Below are 27,186 nucleotides of genomic sequence, written 5' to 3' on the forward strand. Positions count from 1 at the left end.
TCAGCTTTACTTTTTATCTTGAATGAATTTTGTGATCTATTTCAATAAGAATTAAAATTATAGTAATTGAAAAAATTTCCGGCATGTTTCAGCCCTTAAATTGTCTCAAAATGTTATTCTTCTTTTACAAAGTTGATTTTGGATAAACACTTATCAACTTACCTTCCACATGAGCACATTTATTATTTTCTATCCACTGAAAAATTGATTTTACTTTCCAATCCATCACCAAGAAAAAATGGTGAAAAGACAACATCAACGTAAATGCTTAGAGTGTTTACACGTTTTCACGTCTTTGAAATTAAAAAGTATGGATTGAAACATGACGTCGTTCATGTAGTAAACTTACTATAACGGAATATAACTTCAACTATTCAATGCCTTCTTCTATTATTCCGATTATCATACATGGAACCTTCCATTTATTCATAATCTAAATATATAGCTGACTACTTTAATATTTATTTTGTATAGTTAAGAAAAAAAAATCCAAACAATCATATGCCATTACTATTTTGTCCAGCATTTTCCAAACACCTATTTATTGATATAAGCTTTTTCAGACCTGGATTTTTGTTCTATAAATTTTAAGTTTTGAAATACTAACAGTTCCAAAATATTAACAGGCATGTGTGTGTTATGTTGTAGCATTTCGAAAAAATGACGATTATAACAATTACTTGGTACGTAATTGTGCAATCATTTCATATGTCCACCATTTGTATGTAAAAGTACAACCATGACTTAGCTTTAACTCTAGCAAGAAGTGTATAGATTGCATTTTTTTCAGAAATATGTGTGACAGAAAATTGTAAAAACTTTCCAAACGCCGTACCCAAGTATGTATTACGTATTATGAGTTACGATCATTCGTTGAACATATGTTTAGTATTCTTAATTTTAGATTCATTATTATAGGAATACTCATTCGTTTGTCTATAAAGGCAACAATAGTATACCGCTGTTCGAAATTCATAAATCGATTGAGGAAAAAAACAAACAAATCCGGGTTACAAACTAAAACTGAGGGAAATGCATCAAATATAAGAGGAGAACTACGACACAACGGAAATACAACATTTAAATGTAACACACAGAGAAACGAACTATAATATAAAAATGGCCATTTTCCTGACTTGGTACAGGACATCTATATCATGGTTTATTTTTGTTATCTTTCTTAAGTCCTGTATTTGTATGTAAAGGTATAACCATGGCTTAACAAGAAGTGTATAAATAGACATGTTAGATAGATAACTATTGTTGACAATTGAGAGTCGAGAGTCTATAGTTGAGACATTTAAATTAGGGACCATCTCAAAAAAATAAAATAATTATCATTGATTTACACGTTACAATAACAACTTTTATCATTGCTATCTGAGCGCGTATCCAGCCAAAATGATAAGGGGAATCCATAATCTGGACTCCACGAAACGTTCACATAATTGAATAATTAAAAAAATATATATTCAGAGGAACTTGTTGACAGAACGATTTATAGACAAACATGGAAGATATGTTCACAGCAAAAATGCTTATTTGTATAATTAAACCAACTGACTGCACAAGGTTCTTTAACGAGATGTTGACTTTGGTACTTCTTATAATAAGACCCCCTCCAGATCCTCTTATATATCTTAACAACAGAAGAAGACGTCTGGAATGGCAGAAATATGCTCTTTTCTTCACATCGATACGATTTCTACCTATTCACTGGTGAAATATCTGATACAATGATTCCGATGCTGAATTTACTTTGAAATAGGATACTGAATGTTGGGACTCGAGGACGTCCACATAAGTTGTCTCCCAGAAATCGACTTTTGTGGCTAAGAACATATCCGTGTTATTCGATTTTGTCTTTGTTATTTGAAGTTTCTTCATTGAATGCGTCATATACATTTGCTGGAATAGTACCGTTGTAATGGGAGATATTTTCTCCATTGGATTGACCGTCAAGTGCTTTCATTGCCCTTGCAAGGCGGATGGCCAGGAATGCCGAGCCACAGGAACAGTTTTTTCCGGACATAGACATATGCACTGTATACACACCCAGGCTTTGAATGACACCCAAAATCACATACGACTAGTACGAAGCGGGTTCCTTGGCCACCAAAATGATCACAACAATTCAATTCGATGCAAGATATAGGATACGGACTACAACTTAATTTCCCAGAGAACCTTTTTTATATTAGCGGATGAAATATATGCTAACCGCTATCCATTAATGACGCCTTACAAAAGACACCAATTGCGAAATAAAACAAGAATAGACCGTGCTAAATGCAAGAAACTCAATCAGAGAATGCAGAGTTAATGTCGAACATACCATTCCCAGACTCAAATGTTAGAAAGTACTTGGTACATAGTGGCGTCATACGCGCTGGAGAATAACTCAGATTGTTGAACTTTGCGCTGGTTTGGTAGAAAGAGGGCACAATTTAATTGACTGAAAATAATAAAATCCTTACTTTAAAATGTTTCATTTGGGTTAACGTAATAAATTATAATAAATTATGTTACATGTATCAATAGAAAAATATAATTACTTCTTTTGAAACGACCCCTTTAAAATGTTTATTATCTCTCGAGTCTCGTTTGTTGTTTGTCAAAAGTATTCACTTATCTAACGCGTCTATTTATTGGGTATTCATCTTTTTAACTCAGATTATATTTGCAAAAACATACTGGAGAAAGACTTGTGGTAAACTAATAATTCATTTATCGGAGGATATCAAATCTATATGAAGCATTGTATGAAAATTGGTGGGATTTCTTTCTACTTGGTCATTTTCAAAGTATCTTAAAATTTTCAATACTATTCAAGATATTATAGTTTAACACCTATGGGATTAGTAAATGACAACGGCGTAGTTTAAACAAGTACTATTCTTAAAGAATATTTCTCATATATGATTTTGCTTACCATTCCGGATCACATGAGATAACACCCGGTTCTAGGTAGAAGTTGTAGTATTCAATATTTAGTTTTCTATTTGGTGTTTTGTCGTTTGATTTTGAGTCATGTCAACTGTTTTTAGTATAATAATTGCAAATGTGCTTTTTGGATCGTTCGTCTCTCTTTTTCATAATCATAAATATTCAAATTTGATTCATTTTTGATAATTTTCCGAGTTTGACACGTGACATCGTCGAGCGCAACAAATACAAGGGAAATAATCAATTTTTATACACTTTTAAAGATTGATTAATCCCTGGTTTTTAATCCGATCTTCTATAATAGTGACGATTTTTATTGGCAGGAGCAGCTGGAAAAACCGGAAAGAACAATGCACTGACCTCCGACTGTGAAACGGGCAAACATAGGTCAACTAAGATCGAAGTGGTACTGACCTGCTGCTGTTTTTATATTACATGTATATTAGTTCCGAATGGAAGAAGTATTCAGGAATGTTATTTTCTGTTGAAGAAATATTGATGGATTTCTTTGTTTAAAGAATACGGGGTGCAAATATTTTTTCCACTGAAAATCTGATTAACAGAATTGTTCATGGCAAAGTTTTTATATGCATTTCCTACGGTACGGTCTGTCTCTATCTCTTTCTTTCTTATTGTTGAAGGCCTTACTGTTGCTTACATCAAATTGAACTTTGGTGCAAAATTGTGTCATTATCAACCATTCGACATCCCTTTTCAGGTTCAATCCACCATTTTCTACATTAAAAAAAGGACTGTACCAAGTCAGGAATATGACAGATGTTGATCATTCGTTTGATGTGTTTTATCCTTTGATTTTGCCATTTGATTAGGGACTTTCCGTTTTGAATTTTCCTCTGAGTTCAGTATTTTTGTGATTTCATTTTTTCTTATTTTTTAATTTGTAACGTGGATTACATTTACGTTGACACTTCGACATTGGTTTGAACTCACAGCCTTAGGACTGGCAGGCTTGTAATTTCTGAAAATGAAATCGTTTGACTTCGTTCACATCGAGGTCCTTACAACTTCGGTAATTCGATGGAAAACGGAAATGGGGAATGTGTAAAAAGAGACAACAAACCGACCATAGAATAACTATATAATGTTTTTTTCATTAATAATTTATTTTTCTTTATAGAGCCCACGCTGTAAATGAAAACTGTACGTGCTATTTTGAAGTAGACGGAAAGAAAATAGAATCGTTCTTATGTAAGTTTACGACTTTTCAGCATCTATTATTTTATTTCATTTTACAACGCACACGATGTATTTAAATAGCCTTCCATATAGACGTACTCTGTAGATCCAAAGTATAAAAAGTCAAACACATTAAACCTTTTTTGCCCGACTATTTTTATCCCTTCGACTTAAAACCAAATTTTCTATAAAACGGAGAGAGTCAGATACAAAAGAGAATTTCAAAACTTAAATAGTAGAAGGAACACTGATACACGCATTGGCGAAAAAAGCAATAATTCTCCATGTTTAGCGGATATAGATCATACATAAAATTCAGAACTGAAATGGGGAATATGTCAAAGAGATAACAATCGGACATAAGAGCAGAAAAACAGCCGAAGACCATCAATGGGTCTTTAACGCAGCGAGAAAAACCCTCTCCCAGAGGCGGGCAGCTGACCCCTATGTATACTAAATCTAACATAAACAGCAGCAGTTGTCCTTTTCTAGATTTAGACATTTCAATTTCAAACGGGAAACTTCATACTAAAATTTAAGAAAAAAAGAGACGATTTTTCATTTCCTATTGTTAATTTTCCTTTTTTAGACGGCGATGTGCATTTGGCTCCATCATACGGTGTTTATATATCCCAACTCGTTCGGTATGCCCGTGTGTGTTCGGATGTCATAGATTTTAAAGAACGTAATCAATGCATCACTGGTAAATTGCTGTGTCAGGGATTTCGATACCATAAATTACTTATAACTTTTACTAAATTCTTTCATAGATACAAAGATTTGATTAGTAAATTTGGCTATACCTGTAGAAAACTTATTAAAAATGGTATTTCACATCCTAAATCTTATGGTAATATTGTACTTAAAGCGAGGAAATCACTATGTGATCCGTATAAACTCATCGAACCTTTAAACATACTTATAAGTAAGGGTTATCGTACCAATATTGTAATTAGATCTCTGAATATAGTTTATATTGGCACTAATATCGATTTTGTCATTAGCAAATTAAAACATAACTAAATTGTATCTTCTTTTGAGGCGGGATGTATAGAGACACAGACACGTTAATTTTTATCTCTATAGAAGTTGCTCCTCACTATCCTACTACCTGTCGATACATTTATTTTTGGCATTGCACAAGTCATGTCTTCTCTGACTGTTCATGACGTTGAAATACTAAATCCCTGGGGTGTGTTTTAGTTGATTTTAGTCTCTGATGCATGATTTTTTATTATTAATTGTTTTTGGCTTTTAACTAGCTGCCAGTAACTGCGAGTACTCTCAAATCGTACGTTCTTGTTAATTCGACCTGTTGATACTGTTTATAACTTTTTTGTTATTTTATATTTATATGGATCTTGTCTATATACCAGCTTCGATTATTTGGAATATTTTCTAAGTTTCACTACATTTGTATAAACTTCAAGATTTACCTGTATTTTTTTTAAAACCGTTTTTTCTTCTAAAGTGAATATTTTCGAAGGGTTAAATATTTCGCAGTGGTGTCTTGACATGGCTTTGTTTGGACTTGTTTGTTTGCTTTTTGGCCTTGAATGTTTGTCCCTAATATTTTATTAACTGTGCATTTGCATTCAGATATCGCAGATCAAATTTATTCGTTCATAGTGTATTAATGTACGTTTTTTGATTGAGTTAAGCCTGCCAATTGATATTTTATCGTGTGTTTTTCTATGTTGTGATGTTATGCTATTGTTTCAGAAAAAGGGAAAAGGTTTGGATCCATTAAAACGTGTAACTCGCTGCAAATGTTTGCACCTGTCCTAAGTTAGGAATCTGATGTACAGTAGTTGTCGTTTGTTTATGTAATTTATACGTATATCTCTTTTCTCGTTTTTTTAATTTTATATAGATTAGACTGTTGGTTTTCCCGTTTGAATGGTTTTACACTAGTAATTTTGGGGCCCGTTATAGCTTGTTGTTCGGTGTGAGCCAAGGTTCAGTGTTGAAGGCCGTACATTGACCTATAATGGTTTACTTTTTTTTAATTGTTGTTTTGATGGAGAGTTGTCTCATTGGCACTCACACCACATCTTCCTATATCTAGCTCAGTGAAAATAGACGCCACACTTAACTCCAAAACATATAAATGAACTAAAATTTAAAACGCATACAAGACTAACAAAGGCCAGGGCTCAAGACTGGACAAAGGCGCAACAATATGCGGTGGGGTTAAACATGTTTTGTGCGATTTCAACCCCTCTCCCTATACCTATAAAATTCACGTGTTGAATGTGTATCTACCATGCTATTTAAAATCGTTTTGGGACTTCGAACAGTATTCAACAAAAGGGAAATAATAAACAAATACATATATTCGTATTCGAGAGGTTTCTTTAATTTCGCCAATCTGTCGGTCTTTTTAGTACACTCATTATTTTATGTCTTTAATGCAGCCACAAAAAAAAACGTATCCAGAGGTGGGCAGCTGTCCCCTATGAATAAAATTTCTATACCTATTTTATGTTTAGAAAGACAATATTTGTGGATGTGCATTTATTTTCTTTTGGAGTAATGTTAGATGTTGTCAAACGCTTTTATATCTTTTATATTCTAGGCGACATAGAGCACGTTTGCACTGCTGACAATCCAATATATCCATGCGAGTATCCTTTGCCATGCCAAGAACAGAAGTGTGCAAAGTACCCTGCAGCAAAGTGCTAGTAAGTTGTTTTCATATATGTAATTGTGGGGATGGGGATTTAAATCATAATAGCACACATTAATAAGTATTGTTTTATATTTTGCAAATTTCTTGACATTGATTGTATTTATTTCATTTAATCTGACGTTGCAGCACTGATACATCACACCTTTGTCTAACATTTTCGTGTATGAAGTCTTGTCCATGACAAAAAATATAAGGCAGTGACATTAAAGGAAAAATGTACAATTTCTGATAAATTGAGATATGTGCCAGACGCGCGTCTTGTCTACAAAAGACTCATCAGTGACGCTCGAATCCAAAAAAGTTTAAAAGGCCAAATACATACGCAATTGAAGAGCATTGAGGACCAAAATTCATAAAGGTGTTGCCAAATACAGCTAAGGTTATCTATTCCTGAGGTAGAAAAGCCTTAGTATTTCTAAAATTCAAAAGTTTTGTAAACAGTTAATATATAAATATGACCATATCAATGCTAATTCATATCAACGCAGAAGTATTGACTTCTGGGCTGGTGATACCCTCGGAGATTTATAACTCCACCAGCAGTGTCATCGGCCCAGTGGTTGTACAAAAGTCTCATCAGTGACGCTCAAATTGATAATCTTTTCATAGAATTGAAAATGGGTTACTGCTTTTTCTTTAATTTGTCTATATTTTCATACAGCAACTATGTGTGTGGAACGTGTAGAGCTGATTTTTTTGTTGGCAACGTTAATAGGACCGCTGAGTGTGGGTATGTAAATACATTCTTAATAACATTATTTAAAAGTTTAGAAGATGTGGTTTATCCAATGCAATAAGACTCTCCACCAGAGAACAAATGACGTATATAATCAAATCTATTCATTGATTTGGATGCTGTCGTATGCATATGTTAATATAAAATTGTTATAGTTGAACATGCTGAATGAACTTGACAGATAAAAACTGCACATGCATTTGTGTTCAATCAACCATGTAAAAACAGTCAATTGCGGAAATCTTTCTTTGCAACGATTGAATTCATTTGTCAAATATAACTGTATTATACGAATTGATTATGCATTGCTTTATACATGTGTATACCTCTATAAGCTCTTTGTTAAGCAGACTGAAAATGTGCATGCTTTTCTTTATACTGTCTTTGGATTTTAGACACGCTTGTGGACCAACAATGAATATTAATTACAACAACATAAAATATTTAAAAAAATTATCATCTTCATCTGAAACCATCCTAAGTCAAATATCGTTCATGACATATCAAAATGAATACGTGAAGTGTCCAAAGAAACAAGTGCTGAAAAGAGGGGCGAACGATACCAGAGGGACAGTCAAATTCATAGATCGAAAATAAACTGACAACGCCATGGTCAAAAAAGAAAAATACAAACAGACAAAGAACAATACACAAAACAAAAAATTGAAAACTAAAGACTAAGCAAAACGAACCCACCCAAAAACTTAGGCTTATCTCAGGTGTATCGAAGAGTAAGCAGATCCTGCTCATGTGGCACCCGTCGTGTTGTTCATATTATTACAAACCCGGTAAATAGTCAAAAAGACTTCAGGCTAATAGTTATATTCTGACCAGAGTACCAAGTATGCATTTCGATTACATCTATACACCATTTTAATTTTAGGTGATGACTGGTACTTCGAAGAAACAGCCAATGATTGAGTGTGACAAATGAGAAAGAATTATCATCAAAATTGAAAATTAACTAATTGGGATAGAAAATAGACTTATTTGAATTAAAAATTTTAAAAAATGCGGTGAAAATAAACTTATTTGAATTGAAAATTATGTGTTTTCAGTTCTACAACTTGACGAAAGTATATTTTCTTTCATCAAAATGTAGTAAATGTTATTCATATTATTCGTTGGTTGTGTTTTTTGTAGTATAATTTTCTCCGTCCTCGGTGGTAACGCAGTTGAGTGCACGCACCGAGTGCTGGAGAGGTTTAGTGTTTCATCAACGACTGGACCAAACCATAAATTGTAAAAATTTTATATGCTGTTACTTCCGTATTATGTTGCATTTAGGGGTCAAAGTTAAAACTGATCTGCAAGGAGTCAAAATCTATGTCCGGTATTATGCGATGACTTTCTGCGGGTTGTTAACTAGAAGTGAAATTCAGGTCTTGCTTTTCGGTCTATTAAAATGCAATGTTTATCTTCATTTCATCTAATCATGCATTCAATCTAGCATTGGGTGGTAATCAGCAATCCCTACATTTTGAGAAGGATTTGGGTTTTGCTAATTTGCTAATTTGCAGAGTATGTTGTAGCCATCCGATAACAACGGCACACACAGCACCAACACCTAACATTGTCAATATAGAGCGAAAATTATCTTCCATTTTCTTCGATGTGATTATTACTAAATAAAGCACAGGGTATTTCCTTTTCCTTGATCTCCAAATAAAGACGAATAAAAGAAAAAGATCTACATTTTGCTTGTATTTTAACTTTCCCAAAGAAAAGACATCTTGGACCGAGAAAAATATAATAAACAGGTTATAATTGTAAGAATGAATAAGAAGTAAAGTAAATAGTATGAGTTTCCGTAGTTAATTTTTACACAAAGCTGTAACCCGTAACATTGTCAATATAGAGCGAAAATTATCTCCTATTTCCTACCATGTGATTGTTACTAAATAAAGCACAGGGTATTTCCTTTTTATTGATTTCCACAGAAAGATGAACGAAAGGAAATAATCCACATTTTACCTGTAATTAAAAAAAGTCTAAAAGGAAAGATAGCTGGGAACGAGTAAAATATAACAGAAAGGTAATAATTGTTACGATAAATAAGAAGTAACGTGTACAGTATGGCTAAATTTAAAACGAATTCATTGAAAATGAAAATGGATATTCAATACCATATCAAATTTAATAACCTATTCTTTAACATTACGTCATATAATTTTAAGAAAGTATCTTATTACTTCAGTGTTTAATCGATTCGGCAAAATGGTTAGTCTTATAAAGGGTATGCTACAAATAAATGCAGGTGTGAAGTATCGATTATAAGGATAGCAACCAAATACACACAAAATTCATCTATAATTTGACATAAAATGTATAGCATGTATTGTATAATCCAATAGACAGATGTCTATGACATACATCACCACAATTAAAGGTAAATTGTAAACTATGTTAACTGATTATCCCGAATCAAACGCAAACATATATGATAATAAGTGATTTGGGTATATTTTAAATATATTAATGGCAAATTCGTGATTATAATGTAATTTTAAACAAGTGATGCGTTTATCATGTTTATGTTTTAAACTGCTTGGAGTACTTACTGCTTTCATACAAGTTGTCCATTCAAAAAAACGGAAATACCCGACATCTTTAACTATTTACAAATAAATAAATGGACGGACGTTTACAAGTATACAATGGCTATTAACACATATAAAGAAGCAAAAGTACAAATTTGATACAATGCATCATTCTGTAATATGAATGACACGCTCTCAGTCATTTTTGACTGGTGCAGTAGGTTCACTAAGTTGGTAGGGTGGTATTTTCCCCCGTCTTCTGATATCAAATAAACCAGTATGTTTACTTTGTATCCGGAACTAAATATTCTCCTATATAATTTATCTAATCATGTGATATCTTGTTTCTGATCCCTTATATTTCTGATACATATGACATTTGTACACGTTTTAACAAATATTGTTTTAAATAATATTTAGACAAAGTGCCTTTATCGACTTAATTGATCTTCTTCTTCATTGGAGGAACTCGATCGATAAAATGTCTACAATGAATTCATCACATAACCTACGTCAAAATTCTTTCATGACTTCCACATCCTAAATAATAACTTAAACAATAAACAATGATAAAATTTTAAACATATTTTTTGTAGCAATTTATATTTAGACTCCAACAAAGAAACTCTCACTCTTTGATCTGTATAGTTTTCCGTCGGATAATTCGACCACACTCTTCATTCCCTTCATCTTATTTAGCTGTCGTAATGCAGAACTCTATTTTGTACTCAGCTGTTTTTTTTTTGTTCTCAATGTTTCCTCTTTGTCGCTATTTGAGTTTACATTACAGCATGATCCGATTATTTTATATGATCTTACCCTTTTCAACCAGCACCGTTGTCTTATTCTTAGTAGTACCCGCTGACTTATCACAATAGGTATACTGATCCTTCTGAAGCCGAGGTATAATATGGTTCAATTCATTTTAGTTCACGTTTGTATGGTAGGAAACTGCACTTACTTCATTAAACAATCTATAATTTAAAGAAAAAGAAAGTTGGTTCGTTTTTTTTCTCAAAATTTTTAGTCTCCAACGAATTTCACAGTTCCTTTTACCCAAATATATTATACTTAACTTTACTTAATCGATTGTTTTCTGTCTCACGACGACCACTATCTCCTTATATACTTACTTTGTCATACTGGTCTTTAATATCATTCAATATTTCACTTTCATGTGGTTCTTCTTTTTGTTATTACCTTTTAACACCTGCAAGTTTTATCTTGTGCAATTGAATGATTTACATGGTCCCTCATTTACCACATTTAAACTTATATGTAATTTTAGAAATAATTCATGGAAGCCATAGATTGTTGGAAATTTACACATGGCCTGGACCGTGATATTCGAATTTTATCCTGAGCGTCGTCCTAATACGACAAATACGGTCATTAAAATACTGAAGCGAGGGTTGGTTTGGTATGTATGTGTGGCTGATCTTTTTGTACTCCCTGTTAGATAAAGCTCGAATATCGTAGCCGTAGCTTTCTTGTGTTATTTCGTGAATAACCGCTAGAAAAAAACTGTTTACTCTTCTAATTCTAAAACCCAACAATAGCCATTTTTAATTTACATGATTTTCTCGTAAGCTTCTGTCAAATCCAAAGTTGACATTTCGTAACTAAGGAGCCGCCATGTTGACTTGCTGAAATTAGTAAATATGCAAATAATGCAATAGAATAGAAAATAAAACAAAACCTACCTCAAAAATCAGTTTAAATACAATATCATACGAATTTCGATGGTTCACGTATCAGAAAACTTTCAACTGTAGCGGTTTCATTTGTAAGACGTCATGTTTTGAAATGACTTAAATGCGCCAAAACAATTAATAGACTTTCGCGGAATTTTATTTTATTTTTTATTTTTTGTTGATTTCTCCGAGCTCTTGTGCACTACTTCTTTTTATTATGCATCCGAATAAGAATAACAGTTATTTTTTTTTTTAATTGCTCTTTTTAAAACAATAAAATCGGCAAAGGGTCTGCAAATAGGTTTCAATACATGTAGATTTACGTGGGAAGTATATTGTAACAGCCATTATTATGTATATCTCTGAGTCTGCGCTTTGTATAGATATATCGAGAACTTTATCACAGTGTTGTTTACAAAGCGAAAGAAGCACGTCATATTAGAATGGTATGTAAAGTATCCCCTTTTTTACTCCGTCGTCGTCGTCGCCCATTGTTATCGTCCGTTAACGTTTATAAAATCGTGTCCTCTGAAACAACTGTACCAAATAAAACCTAAACTTGGCCTAATTAGTTATCAAAGGTACCAGGATTATAATTTAGTACGCCAGACGCGCGTTTTGTCTACATGAGACTTATCAGTGACGCTCATATCAATATATTATAAAGCCAAACAAGTACAAAGTTGAAGAGCATTGAGGATCCAAAATTCCAAAAAGTTGTGCCAAATACGGCTAAGGTTATCTATGCCTCCTTTAAGTATCTAGTTTAATTAATGTATCCAATGACCCTACATATAAACCAAGATGGCTGCCATGGCTAAAAAAGGAGCCTGGGGTTAAAATACAGTTTTTGGCTTATGAGCCTGGGGTTAAAATACAGTTTTTGGCTTATATCAAATACGACATGAGTTAACATGTTTGTTAGGTGAAGATCTATCTGACCTGGTATTTTAAGACGCATGAGACAACTTGTCGTTGGGTTGCTGCTCCTGAGTTGGTAATTTTAACGAAATTTTGCATTTATTGGTAATTTCATTTACACATACGTCTTCCATGACCAAAGTGGTCAATTGATCCCTTAAAGAGTTATTATCCTTTATAGTAAATTTTTTAACATTTTTTTTATTAATTTTTGTAATCTTTTACAAAAATGTTTTCCTCTGAAACTACATGCTATACTGAGACAAATTTTACCAAACTTGGCCACAAACATCATTTGGGGTATCTATTTTTAAAATGTGTCCTATGACCCGTCCTATCAAACAACATGGACGACATGGATAAAAATATTAGTTTTTGTGTATTATATGTTGAACCGTTATATATAGAGAAAATCTGAAAAGAGCATAAATGTTCAATTTAGTGAGCTCTACCAATTGTCCATAGGTCAGTACGACAAGATCAATTAAAAAGTCAAATTTTGCCGATATAAATAGTAGACTGTCACTCTTCATAATGTCAAGGAATTAAAACAAACAGACTAAAAGATCATTCATAACAGATCAACAAAATAGAGTCTATTCTCATCTACAATGTTGGCGAGTGTACTTTATTTGATATGCATATAGACAAAGATAAGCGACACTCTTTGGTCGTTGTGATCTCTTTCACACATTCCTTATTTCCATCTCTATTTTATTTTGTGTAAAGAAATTAAACTCACCACTTACTATTTCATAGCTCTGCTTTTATGATTGCCAACGTCAATTTTATACTTCATAATATCCTTACATTGTTTTCACCGGACACATCATGGTGTTGTTGCATTTGACAATCTACCAGTCACTGTCTAGCTGTTTTTAGGTCTAGTTTCTTGTATTGTAAATCTTATAACGGTAGAGTCCTTACGTTTGCAATGCATTTGCCTTGCTGCTTTATTGACAGTCGATAATGATTTTTACTGCCAATTTGATGTTTTCAGATAATTTTTCTAGCCATTTTACCTTCAGGGTTGTTTTTAATCAGTATTTTTATTCAGTAACGAACAGAATGAGCTTGGTTAGTTCTGTTTGAACATTTGTTCCCGGATATCTATAATTGAAAGCATGGAACAATGTTTACCAAAACATGCAACTATTTGCGCGTCAGACTTGGACAATGAGCGACTGACATATGATATCCCCTGCAGTAATCACAAAGTTTTCATCGAACAGCTCCTAATGCCATTTTATTTGCAGCTGAATTCAGGGTGAACTTTTATCGGCAAGTTTGTGGAACCCTTTTTATGCCTTGTCCTGTTGAAAAATAATTATTGGCATTTCTCCAACCAGATGATTTTCAATTCAATTAATATGTTTTGTTAATTTATAGCATGGACAGAGAAGATCGTCGTCGTTATTTTATAGTAGGATCTGTCATATTAGAAGTAGTCACTCCTCTATTCTGGAAGAGAATTGAAAATGAATATACCAACTGTGGACTAGCATCACTGCAGGATTTCTTAAATAAACAATCCACAATACACATCCTTTTTCACCTTCGACACAGGAATACCTGGTGCTGTAAAGACAAGACAAACTGTTCCAATAATGGAGCACTTCCACTTAACTATTGCCAATGGGATCTGTTATACACAAAAACCCATCCCAGTGTAAATCCACACGGCTGTCATTGTAAGTTTTCAGCCAATCCTGTGCAACTAAATAATCTCGAAATCACACTGGCTAGCCTGATTCAACTTAACTGCTGCAACCTTACACCTGATAAAAAAGATGCCATCCAAAAGTTACGACAATACAAGAATGACTACTTGAGTCATAATATAAAAGGGACAATAACCAAAAGAGAGTACAAATCATTATGGGCAGATCTGACAAATTTTGTCTTACAAATTGATTCCAGTAAGCAAGATGACATGACAAGAATAGAGGCAAGACCACTAGATGAAGCCTTATGCAGCAGATATTGTTTAAATCTTATTGATGTCCACAAAAGACTTGACGAGGTAAGTCAATCAATTTGTAATACAATGTGAACACAGATGTTATAATACCATTTAGATAAAGAGAAATGTGAATCTGTTTATCCTTAACAATTGCATAAAAATGAGACATGTAGAATTTAGTTCAGCGGCATGTCCTCTTGTCTTTGGGAAATTTAAATTGAACGTCGATTATATTCTCAAAGTCGTTTCAACGTCCTAAGTATAACATTACATTGTAACTTTTGAGACCTTGACATTGCAGACAGACATTCAAACGTGAATCAAACACCACGTTGTATATTTCATTGTGGCATAAGTTTGTGACCATAAACAACAAGACTTATATTCCAAACTTTATATTTTGCCAAATCCTAATTTGGTGTGCATTAACACCAAGCTGCATCAAAATTCTTCAAGTCATTCAACAGTTCAGCAATGTACAAGAACAGGACAAACAGACAAACAGAGGGATGTATTGAAAGGGGCTGGTGATGCTATATATCAGAATTGCCATTATTTTTACTTAGTTATGTCATGTTTTTCTTCTCCTTTGCAGATTGATAATACAATGAAGATCATGAATAATTCAGTAAAGGGTAGCCTTCAAAACATGGGTTTATCAGTTCAAGGTTCACTTCAGAATATGGAAACATCAATACTGGGTACATTTAATAATATTGATATATTTCTACAGGTGAACCGAATATTATATTTTATTTTTCCCTATGAATTATTAAGAAATTATCCCTGTTTTGTTGGGGGATATGTTGCCCAGTCCTTAGTTGTGTTTGTTGTGTTTTGTGTACTGTTGTTTAATTTTGTTCTGTTTTGCAATGGATTTGACAGTTTTTGGGGTTCTTTTACTTATAATTTTGTATGTCTTTTTGGTATCCTTCGCATACATACCCAAAACCTGTTAACGGCTAAAGCAAACACAATATAGTTTTCAAGACAATTGGCTAAATCTTTGATTGAAAAAAGTCATTGTCTGCATGTTTAAGGTAGATCATCGGTACATGTTTCTCCGATATCATTTACTTATACTTTCCCGAAATGAAGATTTGACTGTCCTTTTTCTAAAATATAATAAAATAGTATAGGTCACCCTGACATTTTTCAAGCTACGAGTCGTTCAGATTTGCCCAAATTTGTCACGATTGCTTATGAAAGATTAAAGAACACATTTGTGTGCATAAAAAGAAATCTATGAGAATAAAATTTGAGAAGATAGGTTTTATATTGTATTGGGAAAATAATAAGAAAAAATGGTGTCACTGATCTTATTTTTTACTACAAGTAAAAACTAAAATGTCCCTAACAGTCTAAAATATATTTTGTTTACTACAAGAGTTATCTTTCCTTAAATGGTTAAGTTGAAAAAATAAAAAAAAAATAAAAATTTGGCGTTTGTTCAAACATTTTTGATAATGCAATATATCACATAGTGTTCTTTATATAAATAAACAGTCAAACCAATAGATTGCAAATCTGTCTCCAAATTTGCGGATTTGGGCAAAGAACTAAACCATGTCATTTTGTGTGTACTGTGATTGTATATAAAACAAGATGGCGGTTTACCATGGCTCTACATTTAAGTAAATTTAAAAAAAAGCTCAAATAAAGTAATTTGAAAGTGTCAGTCATCGTGCAGTTTTGTAGATCGTGTACTGCTGGTCACTTTTGCTTATTAAATGCAATTTCCAACAATATTCAAGATAAACCTTTTTGTGGATCTGGTATTGATGATAATTTCGATCTTAGATTTCTCTTTTTAGATCTCTCAAAAGGGTAGATTTGCGGTTTCAGTAAGCTGGTAGTTGTAAAGATCATATATTGGTATTTTTTTGTCATTTGTATATTTTTTTTATAAATAACAAGCGAAGATGTTGGGTTTTTTTAAATCATTTTAGAGCATATACAGCTGTAACAACAATTTAGTATATTTTTAATTGTTTTCCCTAAATATTCAAAAAATATTTGTTGCTGGACATTGATCAATACATAATAAATCAAATAACTGACAGCAAGTATTGTGTGCTTTGCTAATGATATAAAAACATAGTTTTGATATCATTTTATTTATACAGGAGTTGTTGTTTTATACAAGAAGAGGTATGGCATGTAAATGCTTTACAGAGAGAAACGACAATTATGGTTAGTTACCTTAAAATAATTTCAAAATAAAAATGTTTTTAGCTCATAAACATAATTTAGTTATGTGACCGTGACGTCATCAACGTTTTTTCATGGTTTACTCCGGTTTAAAATGGAATTTAGAATTAAATTATAAAAAATGACTGTAATATTTTTTCTGTCTATTCGAAACAACATAAAAAAATGTGGTGCACACTTTAAAATAACCCGCCACGCGTTTTTTTCAGTGTGCACCACATTTTTCATGTTATTTCTTCATAGACAGAAACAATATTACAGTCATTCCTTAAAATGTTTTCGCAAAATTAAAGGTTTGTCAAAACTTTATTTACGACAAGGATTCCACTGTACGCTTGTGAGATGCTCTTGATAACGAAGAAATCTACATGTTGAAATGGGAATCCAATTATTTTCCCCATTTCCTCAATGCAATTTTATCCAAATTGAGGGGCAGATGTTTTATTCCCTGTTATAGAATGCAAAATTTCAATTATTTGTTCATACTAGTATCCCCCTCTATAGTGTTCTGCAGAATTTTTAGAGGGTCATGACCGGCAATTAAGAGAGCAATACTAATGTGGGTATAAATAGAGTCATTTTATTAACTTCCTGGTTTAAATCGAAAATAAAAATTGGACCATTTACTCAGACAATCATCCACTCTATACATTTCAGAATCTCTTAAAATTTAACAGAAGATGAAAGTTTTGATAAGTACTCTTTGGATATACTACAAATTAAATCATGTTTACATATATTTCATCTCCGTACACTATCCCATTCAAAAGATGGTAGATTCATTTAGGGACTTCATCCATCGGTACAGGACTAGTATGATGGTATCCTGTAACTTGGACTTTATTCCAGTATAAACATACAAAAAGGGGGTGGGTAAAAGTAATGACATAACTATTTTCACACTAGATCAATATCTTGAGTAGACTATTGATAAAATAATCAGGTTTTGTCTTATAAAGAACAATTTCTATGAACATATTAACAGTACGAGTTCAAATTAATGTAATATATCGGAAACTTCTTTGACGAAGATATTGAGAGTTCAGTCGAAGTGTTAAATAAGAATTAAGTTGCTTAATGGAAAACCTTTTTTGTTTTAGTTTCAAGAAAATTGATTTCCCCTTCATCAAAGTACCAAGCACAAGGAAGGTAAGCATGGTTTTGCTTCGGAATTCGAAATTGAATTTGACATGTAGAACAAATTCTTTAAAGGGGCATTACCTGTCGAATTCCTGTTCACAGATTTGTTTCAATTTCTCATATTTGATTTATAACATACTTAAACGTAAATTCAGTTTATAAAAGTGTAAAGAGAACAATTCACGATGCTTGGACTCGATAATATGAATCAGAATTTCGTAGATTTTTATGTCCATACTCTATCTAATTAACCATCAAAGTGACTTCCGTAAACTGCTGACGGTCATATAACATATTAACATAAATATAGATATATAAAGATAGCGAAAAGTGGTCTGTTTAATTTCATATTAATGGTTTACAAAAAAAAGTAATCATCGTATGTACCAGCATAAAAATTAGTTTTTGTGGATCAAATCAGTCAATCAAATGATTTACCCTTGTTTCACTTCCAATGTTGACACACGTTTTTTAATAACTGAACACTATATGCGTAATCATCTCTAACCAATGTGTTCAATCAAAGGTCAGATAAATATGGTTTAAATGAGGTAGAAATATTCACTTGCAAGTGAATACTTTTTCAGAAAGGTTATTTAACTCATTTTGACAAAGCTGGCCGATCATACATTTAACATTGTAGATGATTTTGGAAGCCAATTTTTAACTTGAAAGCCACAATATTTTTGTCAATTTCCCCATTTTTCTTCAACTGGTTGCATGGTAGTTGAATGTTACATGAAATTTTATTACATTACTCCTCTATATCATCAGTATATAAATATCTAAGTTGTTTTACTGTTGTTCTTAACTTGCTTATGTTTATATGAATATCTATTCTGTTATTTTTCAGTCGAAATATTTCTTATAAAAAGACAATCTCACCGGTTAGGATAATGTAAATTCACAATATATCGCCAGATAGACCTGTCATCAGTAGCTGGAGATGAAAATAGAAGAGTAGTATCCGATTTAGTTAATATGTTTATCTTTTCAATGCAGACTACTGATCTGTAAATAAAGGCAACAGTAGTATACCGCTGTTCAAAACTCATAAATCCATGGACAAAAAACAAAATCGGGGTAACAAACTAAAACCGAGGGAAACGCATTAAATATAAGAGGAGAACAACGACATAACACCGAAACGTAACACACACAGAAACGGACCAAGCATCAGACAAAACACCACGAGAATAACAAATATAACATGAAAACCAAATACAAGAATTTGGGATAGACAAGTACCGTGCCACGTCTTATCTCAATTTCTCAAAAATAAGAGAAAACACAAACGACTCAACGTTAAAATGCAACACACACAGAAACGAACAATAATATAACAATGGCCATCTTCCTGACTTGGTACAGGACACTTTTAAAGGGGAATAAAAGTGGTGGGTTGAACCTGGTTTTGTGGAATGCCAAACCTCGCACTTTAATGGCAAAGTTGAATATAACATTGAAATGACAACATAATATTACAGGACTACAATACAAATTAATAGGAGAACATATTAGACAAAGAAAAACATGATTAATAGATAACAAAAAGCATCAGGTTTAAAATTCAATACGCCAAAAACGCGCCTTGTCCACACAAGACTTACAAGTGACGCCCAAATATAAAAGATCGAAAGTGAAAAAAGTACAAAGTTGTACAACACTGAAGATCAAAAGTTGAAAAGGTTTCGCCAAATACGGCATTGTTTTTATGCCCGGGATAAGAACATTCTTATTATATAGAACAATTCATGCTATTGCAAACAGTAAATTTTATCAAATGAATATGAAAGAGATATACATAAAGAAACTGAAGTATTAACTAATTACAGAAAACTAAACCCGAATACATAACGCCCAGATATAAAAGATCGAAAGTGAAAAAGGTACAAAGTTGTACAGCACTGAAGATAAAAAGTTGAAAAGGTTTTGCCAAATACAGTAATTCAGATGGATCACATATAGACAGTATACATCTTCAGGGTACCCCATGTTATGTCACAGCAGTCAACATCACTACAGTAGCTGTTACGCTGGAGCATATTAGTTGTATTGAGATGTATGATATAAACAGTAAACTAAAGCTCAAATCAATATCAGTACACGAAATGTGTTATAAAGCCATAACAACTATAAATAACAAGTTGGTTGTATGTTGTGCCAACAGACTACTGTTCATATACCATTATATAGGGGAAGTGGTAAAGACAACACAAACTGACTGCTATCCGTTGAGGTTATATAATAGTGGTGACATAATATTCTACAGTTCCGTTGACGTCGAGGACAGCAAGCTGTATTGGTACAGTTTTACTGATGACAAACATCAGTACATGACATTTCCATCAAAGCCTAGTTGGATGACAATACTCCAAGATGGTAGTATGTATCTGGTGTGTACTGGTGGATCAATGATACATGTCTCATCAGATGGGAAACAACATGAAAATGTTACAGGACTGTGTCTAAGTAACGATAATGTAATGATTAGTTACAATGGAAAGCAAAAGAAACTGGTTACGATTAATAAAGGACAGAGGATTGCAAATGGAATTGTGCAAATATTTTAAGAGATCTAAACAATGGATTGTATCATTGTATGATCTGTCTTTTATATTAAAACAACTGTTTATGAATTATATTTTTGACGAGCTCAATATGTTATTTATGGACCAGTTTACATTCTAATGACGGAAGGCAAAGTTCGAGGTTCTTTACAATTTAACAGGTTCGTATATAACGTATTGACAGAGTGAAAATCCCTAATTTATATTTTACATACTGTATTGCAGGATATTATTACGAGATTTTCATTAAACCTAGCTTATGCGAATCAATGTAAATTGCAAAAATGAATTTCGCAAAAAATGTATGGTCATATTCGTTTTTCGTGAACGATACATGTTTCCAGTCGGCAGATTGATAATGGTAAATGGTAGTTTAAACAACATGAAGGCCAAAGGTTTTTTGAACATACATGTATATAAGATATGTATACCAAAAATAATTAGTGCAATACGACGGGTGCAATATGTGAAGCAGATTCTACTTACACTTTCAGATCACCTGAGCCCACATCTATTTTTATGCGGTTCGTCTTGAGCTCAGTCTTACTTTTCCATGTCGTGTTGTGTTTACTGTTTTTTGATTGTTTTTGGTTTGTTTAAGGTTTTTTATAGCCATGGCGTTGTCAGTTTGTTTCGATTTATGAGTTTGAATGCCCCTTTAGTAAGCTTCAAATAATATTGTTAGAAGTCATTTAATCTTAGATAAATTGAATTTTTGTACATAATTATTGCAAGCTTGATATCAATCATGTTTTATGTATATGGCTACATTTCAGAATTATTTAAGTATATGTTTTTATATTGCATATGACCTACTTGTTTTTCACGCAATGCAAAGAAAAATTAGGATTTTTCAGTTTTTATTTGGTACTATACTGTTCAACTAAATATTGGTATACATATGTAAATATTGTCTGTTATACTTTATTGTAAGTTCTTAAAAGCATACATTTTTTTAGAGAAACCCAATTTGAAAGATGTATTTAGTTGTACCAGAAGTCAAATGTTTGATCAAAGATATTTATTTTTATAGCAGGAATTAAATATAAGAATTGAATGTGTTTTCTATACAACTAAAACTGCTTAACACAGCGCTTTGTTCATCAGCATATGTATGTCATATTATTTAGAACAGCAATAAAAATATAATCTTTGCTTTTGTGTGTATACATATAAACGCATGAAATAATAAAATCCTTATATTTTTAAAAAAAATAGACAAACATTTATACTCTCAAATGTCTTACCTCAGATTTACTGATCAAGATAAAATTTGAGAGAAATGTTGACCATACACAAGGTCATTCATTTCTAAGACTGTGCATGATTTATTTGTACTAAATCCATCGTATTTGTCTTGAAGTTGTAGTCTGAAAAATCATTGTTCACCTGTTAACTGAAATTGGATGTATTTTCTGTCAATCTCGATTTCCCTGGATTGTTACCTCGTGCTGTCGACGAATGTCATCCCTATTTTTCTCATTCAGCTGAATTCGTTGCATGGTGGACAAAATACATTTTGTCTCTAAAAGTTTTCTGGAACATTTCAATATGCTGGATTTCTATTGACGACATACAATCATATTCTTTTTTATTGACGTGTGTTTCCAAAGATATTCAATCATCAATAACCCTTTATCAAATCATATTATTATTCCATAAGACTAACTTCGTAAAGCGACTTCTCAATAAAAAGAAAAGAACTATCTTTTAACTGGACACTTCATCACATAGAGGTAATGTTCTCTAGTTAAATAATTCATAGTTTGACGACTTGAACATTGAAATTCAAATACAGGATGCAACACTTACAGTTAGGTACGATCTTTGATTAAAAATATTTATAATAAAATAACAGGAAATTTTACTATTCTGAGTTTCTAATTTCCATATGCAAGAAAATTTAAATCCACAAAGTGTAAACTGAATAACAATTGTTTTATTTAGCACCACCATTGTTTCGCTGCAATTTTTCTCAGTTTTATATATGATGTATTTGTCTACTGTTTCATATATGTAGTTATTTACATTATTTATGTATTGTATTCCTTATGGATTTTTCATGGATTATATGAAAATTTAAGCATATCAAAATTTAAAATCAAAAGTATATATGGTTTGACTGAACATATGCTCCATTTGTAATGTCATTTTTAAATGTATGTTTGATTACGAAATCGATAAATCACTAGAAGAATGTTATTTAAGTCTATTTTTACACTTTATGTGTTAAATATATTACCTTACAGAAATTCAAAAAGCTATTCTACATGTATTTGTAATAATGAATCACGCACCTGTTCAATTTATATATCAACAGTGTGTTGTGACAGCTGAAAATGCACTTAAAACTGATATTGATTTTAGGTTAACATAACATTCCTTCACAGATTTATTGTGAAATTTGTCTGCTTTATCGGGTCGTTGTGCGTTTTCATTTGTATGTTTCATTAAAAAAAAAACAATTACATACTTATATAATGAGTGAATAAATAGTCAACGATAAATCTTACGGGGCGATGGATCAAATAATTATGATTCAGGACACTACAAAATATAATATATAGCAAGTCTAAGAGGGTACAACATCACAAAAAAAACACAATAAAACGAACAATATGTTAGATATTTCGGATAATAGAAGCCAGAGATACTGGACACAAGTGATGGCAGGAAAATCAGTGATGGTAGGGAAAATGAGTGACTTTTCTATGTTTTTTCATTAATGCCCTCTGAGGAAACTGTCTTGAGCTTTCTTATCCATAAACTTTCCCGAGCAAATCTGTCGGCCTTTGACCAATCCTCGTTGTGATCTATGATGGTGATGGTAAGTTTTTTTAGATCAGCTTGAGCGTGCCCAGGTGATCTCAAATGACGACTTACGGGAAGGTTGGGCTTGCTGGTGTAGTCACTACGATGACCATTCATGCGTTTGTGTAATGGCTGTTATGTCTCGCCAACATAATGCATGCCACTTCGACATTGGTGAATGTATATAACAATCTGGGTTTTGCAAGTTACATAACAAAATATTGTGTACACAGACCCAGTGGAGTGGCAAGTAAATATTTGAGTACTAGTATTCAGTATTTGTTGGCAAGTCATACATCGTTTGTAACCACATGACTTCCACCATCATGTAGTTGAACAGCTTTTATTAGATGAGACGGCAGCTCTATTAGACTTGCTGGTTTCCGAAAAGCTAAGACAGGAAGATCGGGAAAGATTTTTGATAATTTTGGTTGATTGGCAATACTTTGCCAATTGGCACGGATCAAACATGAAAAGTTAGTAAAGGCGGGGTTATATGTTAAACAAATGAAACTATATTGCTGTGCCTTTTCTTTTTGTACTGTAACAGGTCATTGCGACTGTTATTGTTAGCACGCACACACCCCTTATCTATGTCCCGTTTCTTATAACCTCGTTTGGTTAAAAATCCGCGAAGTTCCTGTAACCGCTGAGTGACGGCCTACTCAGGGAGGCAAATCCGCTTTACTCTGAGAGCTTGACTGTATTGGATATTTTTTTTGTACAGTGTTTGGGGTGACAGCTTTGGGGAGAAAGGTATTGATGTTTATCTGTAGGTTTACAGAATATTTCACCTGAAGTTGAAAAAGCTTAATTAACTGCATTTATTAGATTTAATATGATCCTAAATGGACTATCAGATTTGACCTTCATTTGTAACATTCACACTGCAGATAACAACTATTAGATTTGTCGTGATTCGCTATGGTCTTCATTCATAATATCGACATGGCAGATAACAAACTTTCTCTGTGTCTAATACAAAGTTTATTAGATTTTAAATGATCATATGATCTATCAGAAATGACCTTCACTTGTAATATTTACATCGCCGCAGATAACAATGTCACTGGCTCTTAATACATTTAGTTTATATATATGGTAAGTTGTATAAATTAACTGTACGAAAATTATGCTTGATTTTACTGTAAAAATGAATAATTTTTTTTATCATTTGTTAAAAATTGCCAATATTATTGATTTCAAAAACAATCAGTATCACTTAGAAATAGCTTTTATTAAAAAAAGTAGTGGTGTTTTCACCCCAATATGTATTTCAAGTACAAACATGTTCATCTAAAACTGTTCTAATGCATGCAAGAACACAGGTTCGCTTGTACTTGGAATGATTTATGAAGTGCAAAAAATCGTCAAAAAGAAGGCTTAGAATTATTATCTGTCCTCATCTGTGACGAAAAATCACCTGACTGGATTAATTCGATCATCAGTGATAAACAGATAACGTTAATTGATCTATAAACATTCATTACATACATAACACTTCCAGTAATTACATGTAAACTGACAGAACATTCGGAAATTATTTCATGTTTAACAACGAAACTTACTGTTAGATCATTTTGAATTTAGAAAAACTCTTTGGCCGTGACTGGCAATATTTTAGTCCAGTTGTTTTCGTCAACTCTTCAACGTTAATATAAGGGTATCAAATTATAAGCCTGGTACCTTTGATAACTATTAGATTGTCGAAATATACTATTGTATTGTTTATTTGTGTATTTCTCTGTTCTAAATGTTTTGTACTGTATTCATGTCATGTCATGTCATGTTGTTATTTTAGTGTTATATTGAGGTTTGGCTAGCCACAAAACTAGGTTCCACCCACCATTTATTTTAAATGTCCTGTACAAAGTCAGGTTAATAGCAGTTTTTATCTTATATTTCGTTTCCGTGCACGTGTGTTGTATTGTCTTTTGTTTTTTGTTGCACTTCATTGTTTCTGTTGTTTCGTTGTTTTTTCAGTTGATGTGCTTCCCTCGGTTTTGGTTTGTAACCCGGATTGATTTTCTCTCAAACGATTTATGACTTTCGAATAGTGGTATACTTCTGTTGCCTTTACATGTACGGATTATAAATAATTTGGCAACGAGCATCACCGAAGACACAAGTACATACAGCACTGTAGAATGTATACTGTCTGGAAGTTTTATAATGATATTTATAGAAATCCCCTTTTCCTAGCTCTTCCATGCTCTTGAGTTATTGATTTATTTTGTTGAAAAATATGTGTTCGTGTGTTTTTTGAAGCTATTTTGTAAAATTTGGTTTCATTGTATGTTTTAGTTTTACGACTCGTGGTCCAAAAAAGGGAGATTTTATCATATATAAAATCTAGTTTAAGCATTCCAATTATGTGACAAAAGTTCAATGAAGGATAAAACAAACTTAATTCATATAGTTTTTTCACTGACCCCCTACCCCTCTCTTAACTTAATTTGGGGAAAATTGATTGACCAATAAGGATATACATCAAATCTATATCAATAAAAGAAAACTTGCAGCAATTTTGACCCCAAGCCCCAAACTATTTGAATTAAGTTTTTTATCCTTCATTGATTTTTTTATGTCGTCCCTAACAAGACGGACTAATCAATTCAACGTTGTTCGTTATTATTTATTTGATTTGATTTTCTTTCTTTCTTTGGATGTGAATGAGGAGTCTGACATTGCTGGTTTGTGTTTATTCTGCTCTCTTCGGTGACTTTTGCGATTCCTTTGTCCTTTTGTATGATTTGTTTTCATAAATGTGATTTGATTTAAAAATCAAATGTTTAGTAATACTAATTAATTTTACCTTCCAGCATCTATAGTGTCGATGGTCGCTGTAGAATATTTAAAAGCAATCTGACGTCAGTGATAATTTGGAAATATCAACATGGCAAATCAATCTGCTGAATTCTGTGACACTTGTCAACGGATGGACATATCAAAACTAGCAGATGCATTTTGTCCTCAATGTGAGGATTTTCTGTGTGGAGCTTGTCAGAATCATCATAAGGTAGCAAAGTTATTGAATTCGCATCAAACAATTTCTATTGTTGAATATATGAAATTGCCTACGTTTATAAAGAATGTCAACATTAAATGTGCGGATCATGAAAACATCTTTGAATTTTATTGCAAAACCCATGACAATCTATGTTGCAAACGATGCTTGATAACAAGTCACAATGACTGCAATGAGATAACACTGATTGAAGATCTTCTATCTATGTCTGCAATACAGAAAACATCAGCGTTAGATGATATTGAGCAAATACTTGAATGTTTAAGTACCAACATTCATACCGCCATAGATAACAGAAAAAGAAATTTTTACGAAATTCAACAACAGAAAGACAATTTATTAGGAAAAATAAAGGAAAAAAGAAAAGAAATTAACAATTTGCTGGATCAATTGGAAAAATCAATACTTCAAGAATTGTCGGAAGTAGAAAAGGAAAGTAACCAAAAAATGGAGATGGTTATTAAAGAGTTAGAAAAACGAAGTAGCAAAAGTATACAACTTCAAAGCGATATTGCTCTTATGAAACGCTGCACATCAAACTTCCAGATTTTCATGGGGGTAAGAGAACTAAGAGAGTATGCCTCTTCTGAAGAAAAGCACATCAAAGCATTAAAATGTAGTGGAAGTTTAAACAACATCACTGTAGAATGTATATTTAATAATCAACTAAATACTTTTATCGAAAACATTAACACTCTTGGGAAGATAGAGATGACAACTATTAAATCGGAAATCTC

The 27,186-nt window shown here is 32.4% G+C and overlaps 1 protein-coding gene and 1 long non-coding RNA gene across 2 annotated transcripts; both read left to right on the forward strand.

Annotated features, from left to right (window-relative positions):
* The first annotated feature begins 238 nt into the window (after positions 1–238).
* On the forward strand, positions 239–8,643 carry LOC143059462 (uncharacterized). Its single transcript, XM_076232964.1, has 6 exons — positions 239–260; positions 791–839; positions 4,085–4,155; positions 6,722–6,827; positions 7,497–7,565; positions 8,455–8,643. Exons 1-6 carry the CDS (start codon positions 239–241, stop codon positions 8,456–8,458), a joined length of 321 nt encoding a protein of 106 aa, XP_076089079.1. The 3' UTR covers positions 8,459–8,643.
* An 866-nt stretch (positions 8,644–9,509) lies between these two features.
* Positions 9,510–15,552, forward strand: LOC143059637 (uncharacterized). The gene is made up of 3 exons (XR_012973545.1): positions 9,510–9,606; positions 14,116–14,749; positions 15,285–15,552. It is a non-coding gene; the product is annotated as an uncharacterized LOC143059637 (long non-coding RNA).
* Positions 15,553–27,186: the final 11,634 nt, after the last annotated feature.

This window comes from Mytilus galloprovincialis, chromosome 14 (genome assembly GCF_965363235.1).
Source record: "Mytilus galloprovincialis chromosome 14, xbMytGall1.hap1.1, whole genome shotgun sequence".
NCBI lineage: Eukaryota > Metazoa > Mollusca > Bivalvia > Mytilida > Mytilidae > Mytilus > Mytilus galloprovincialis.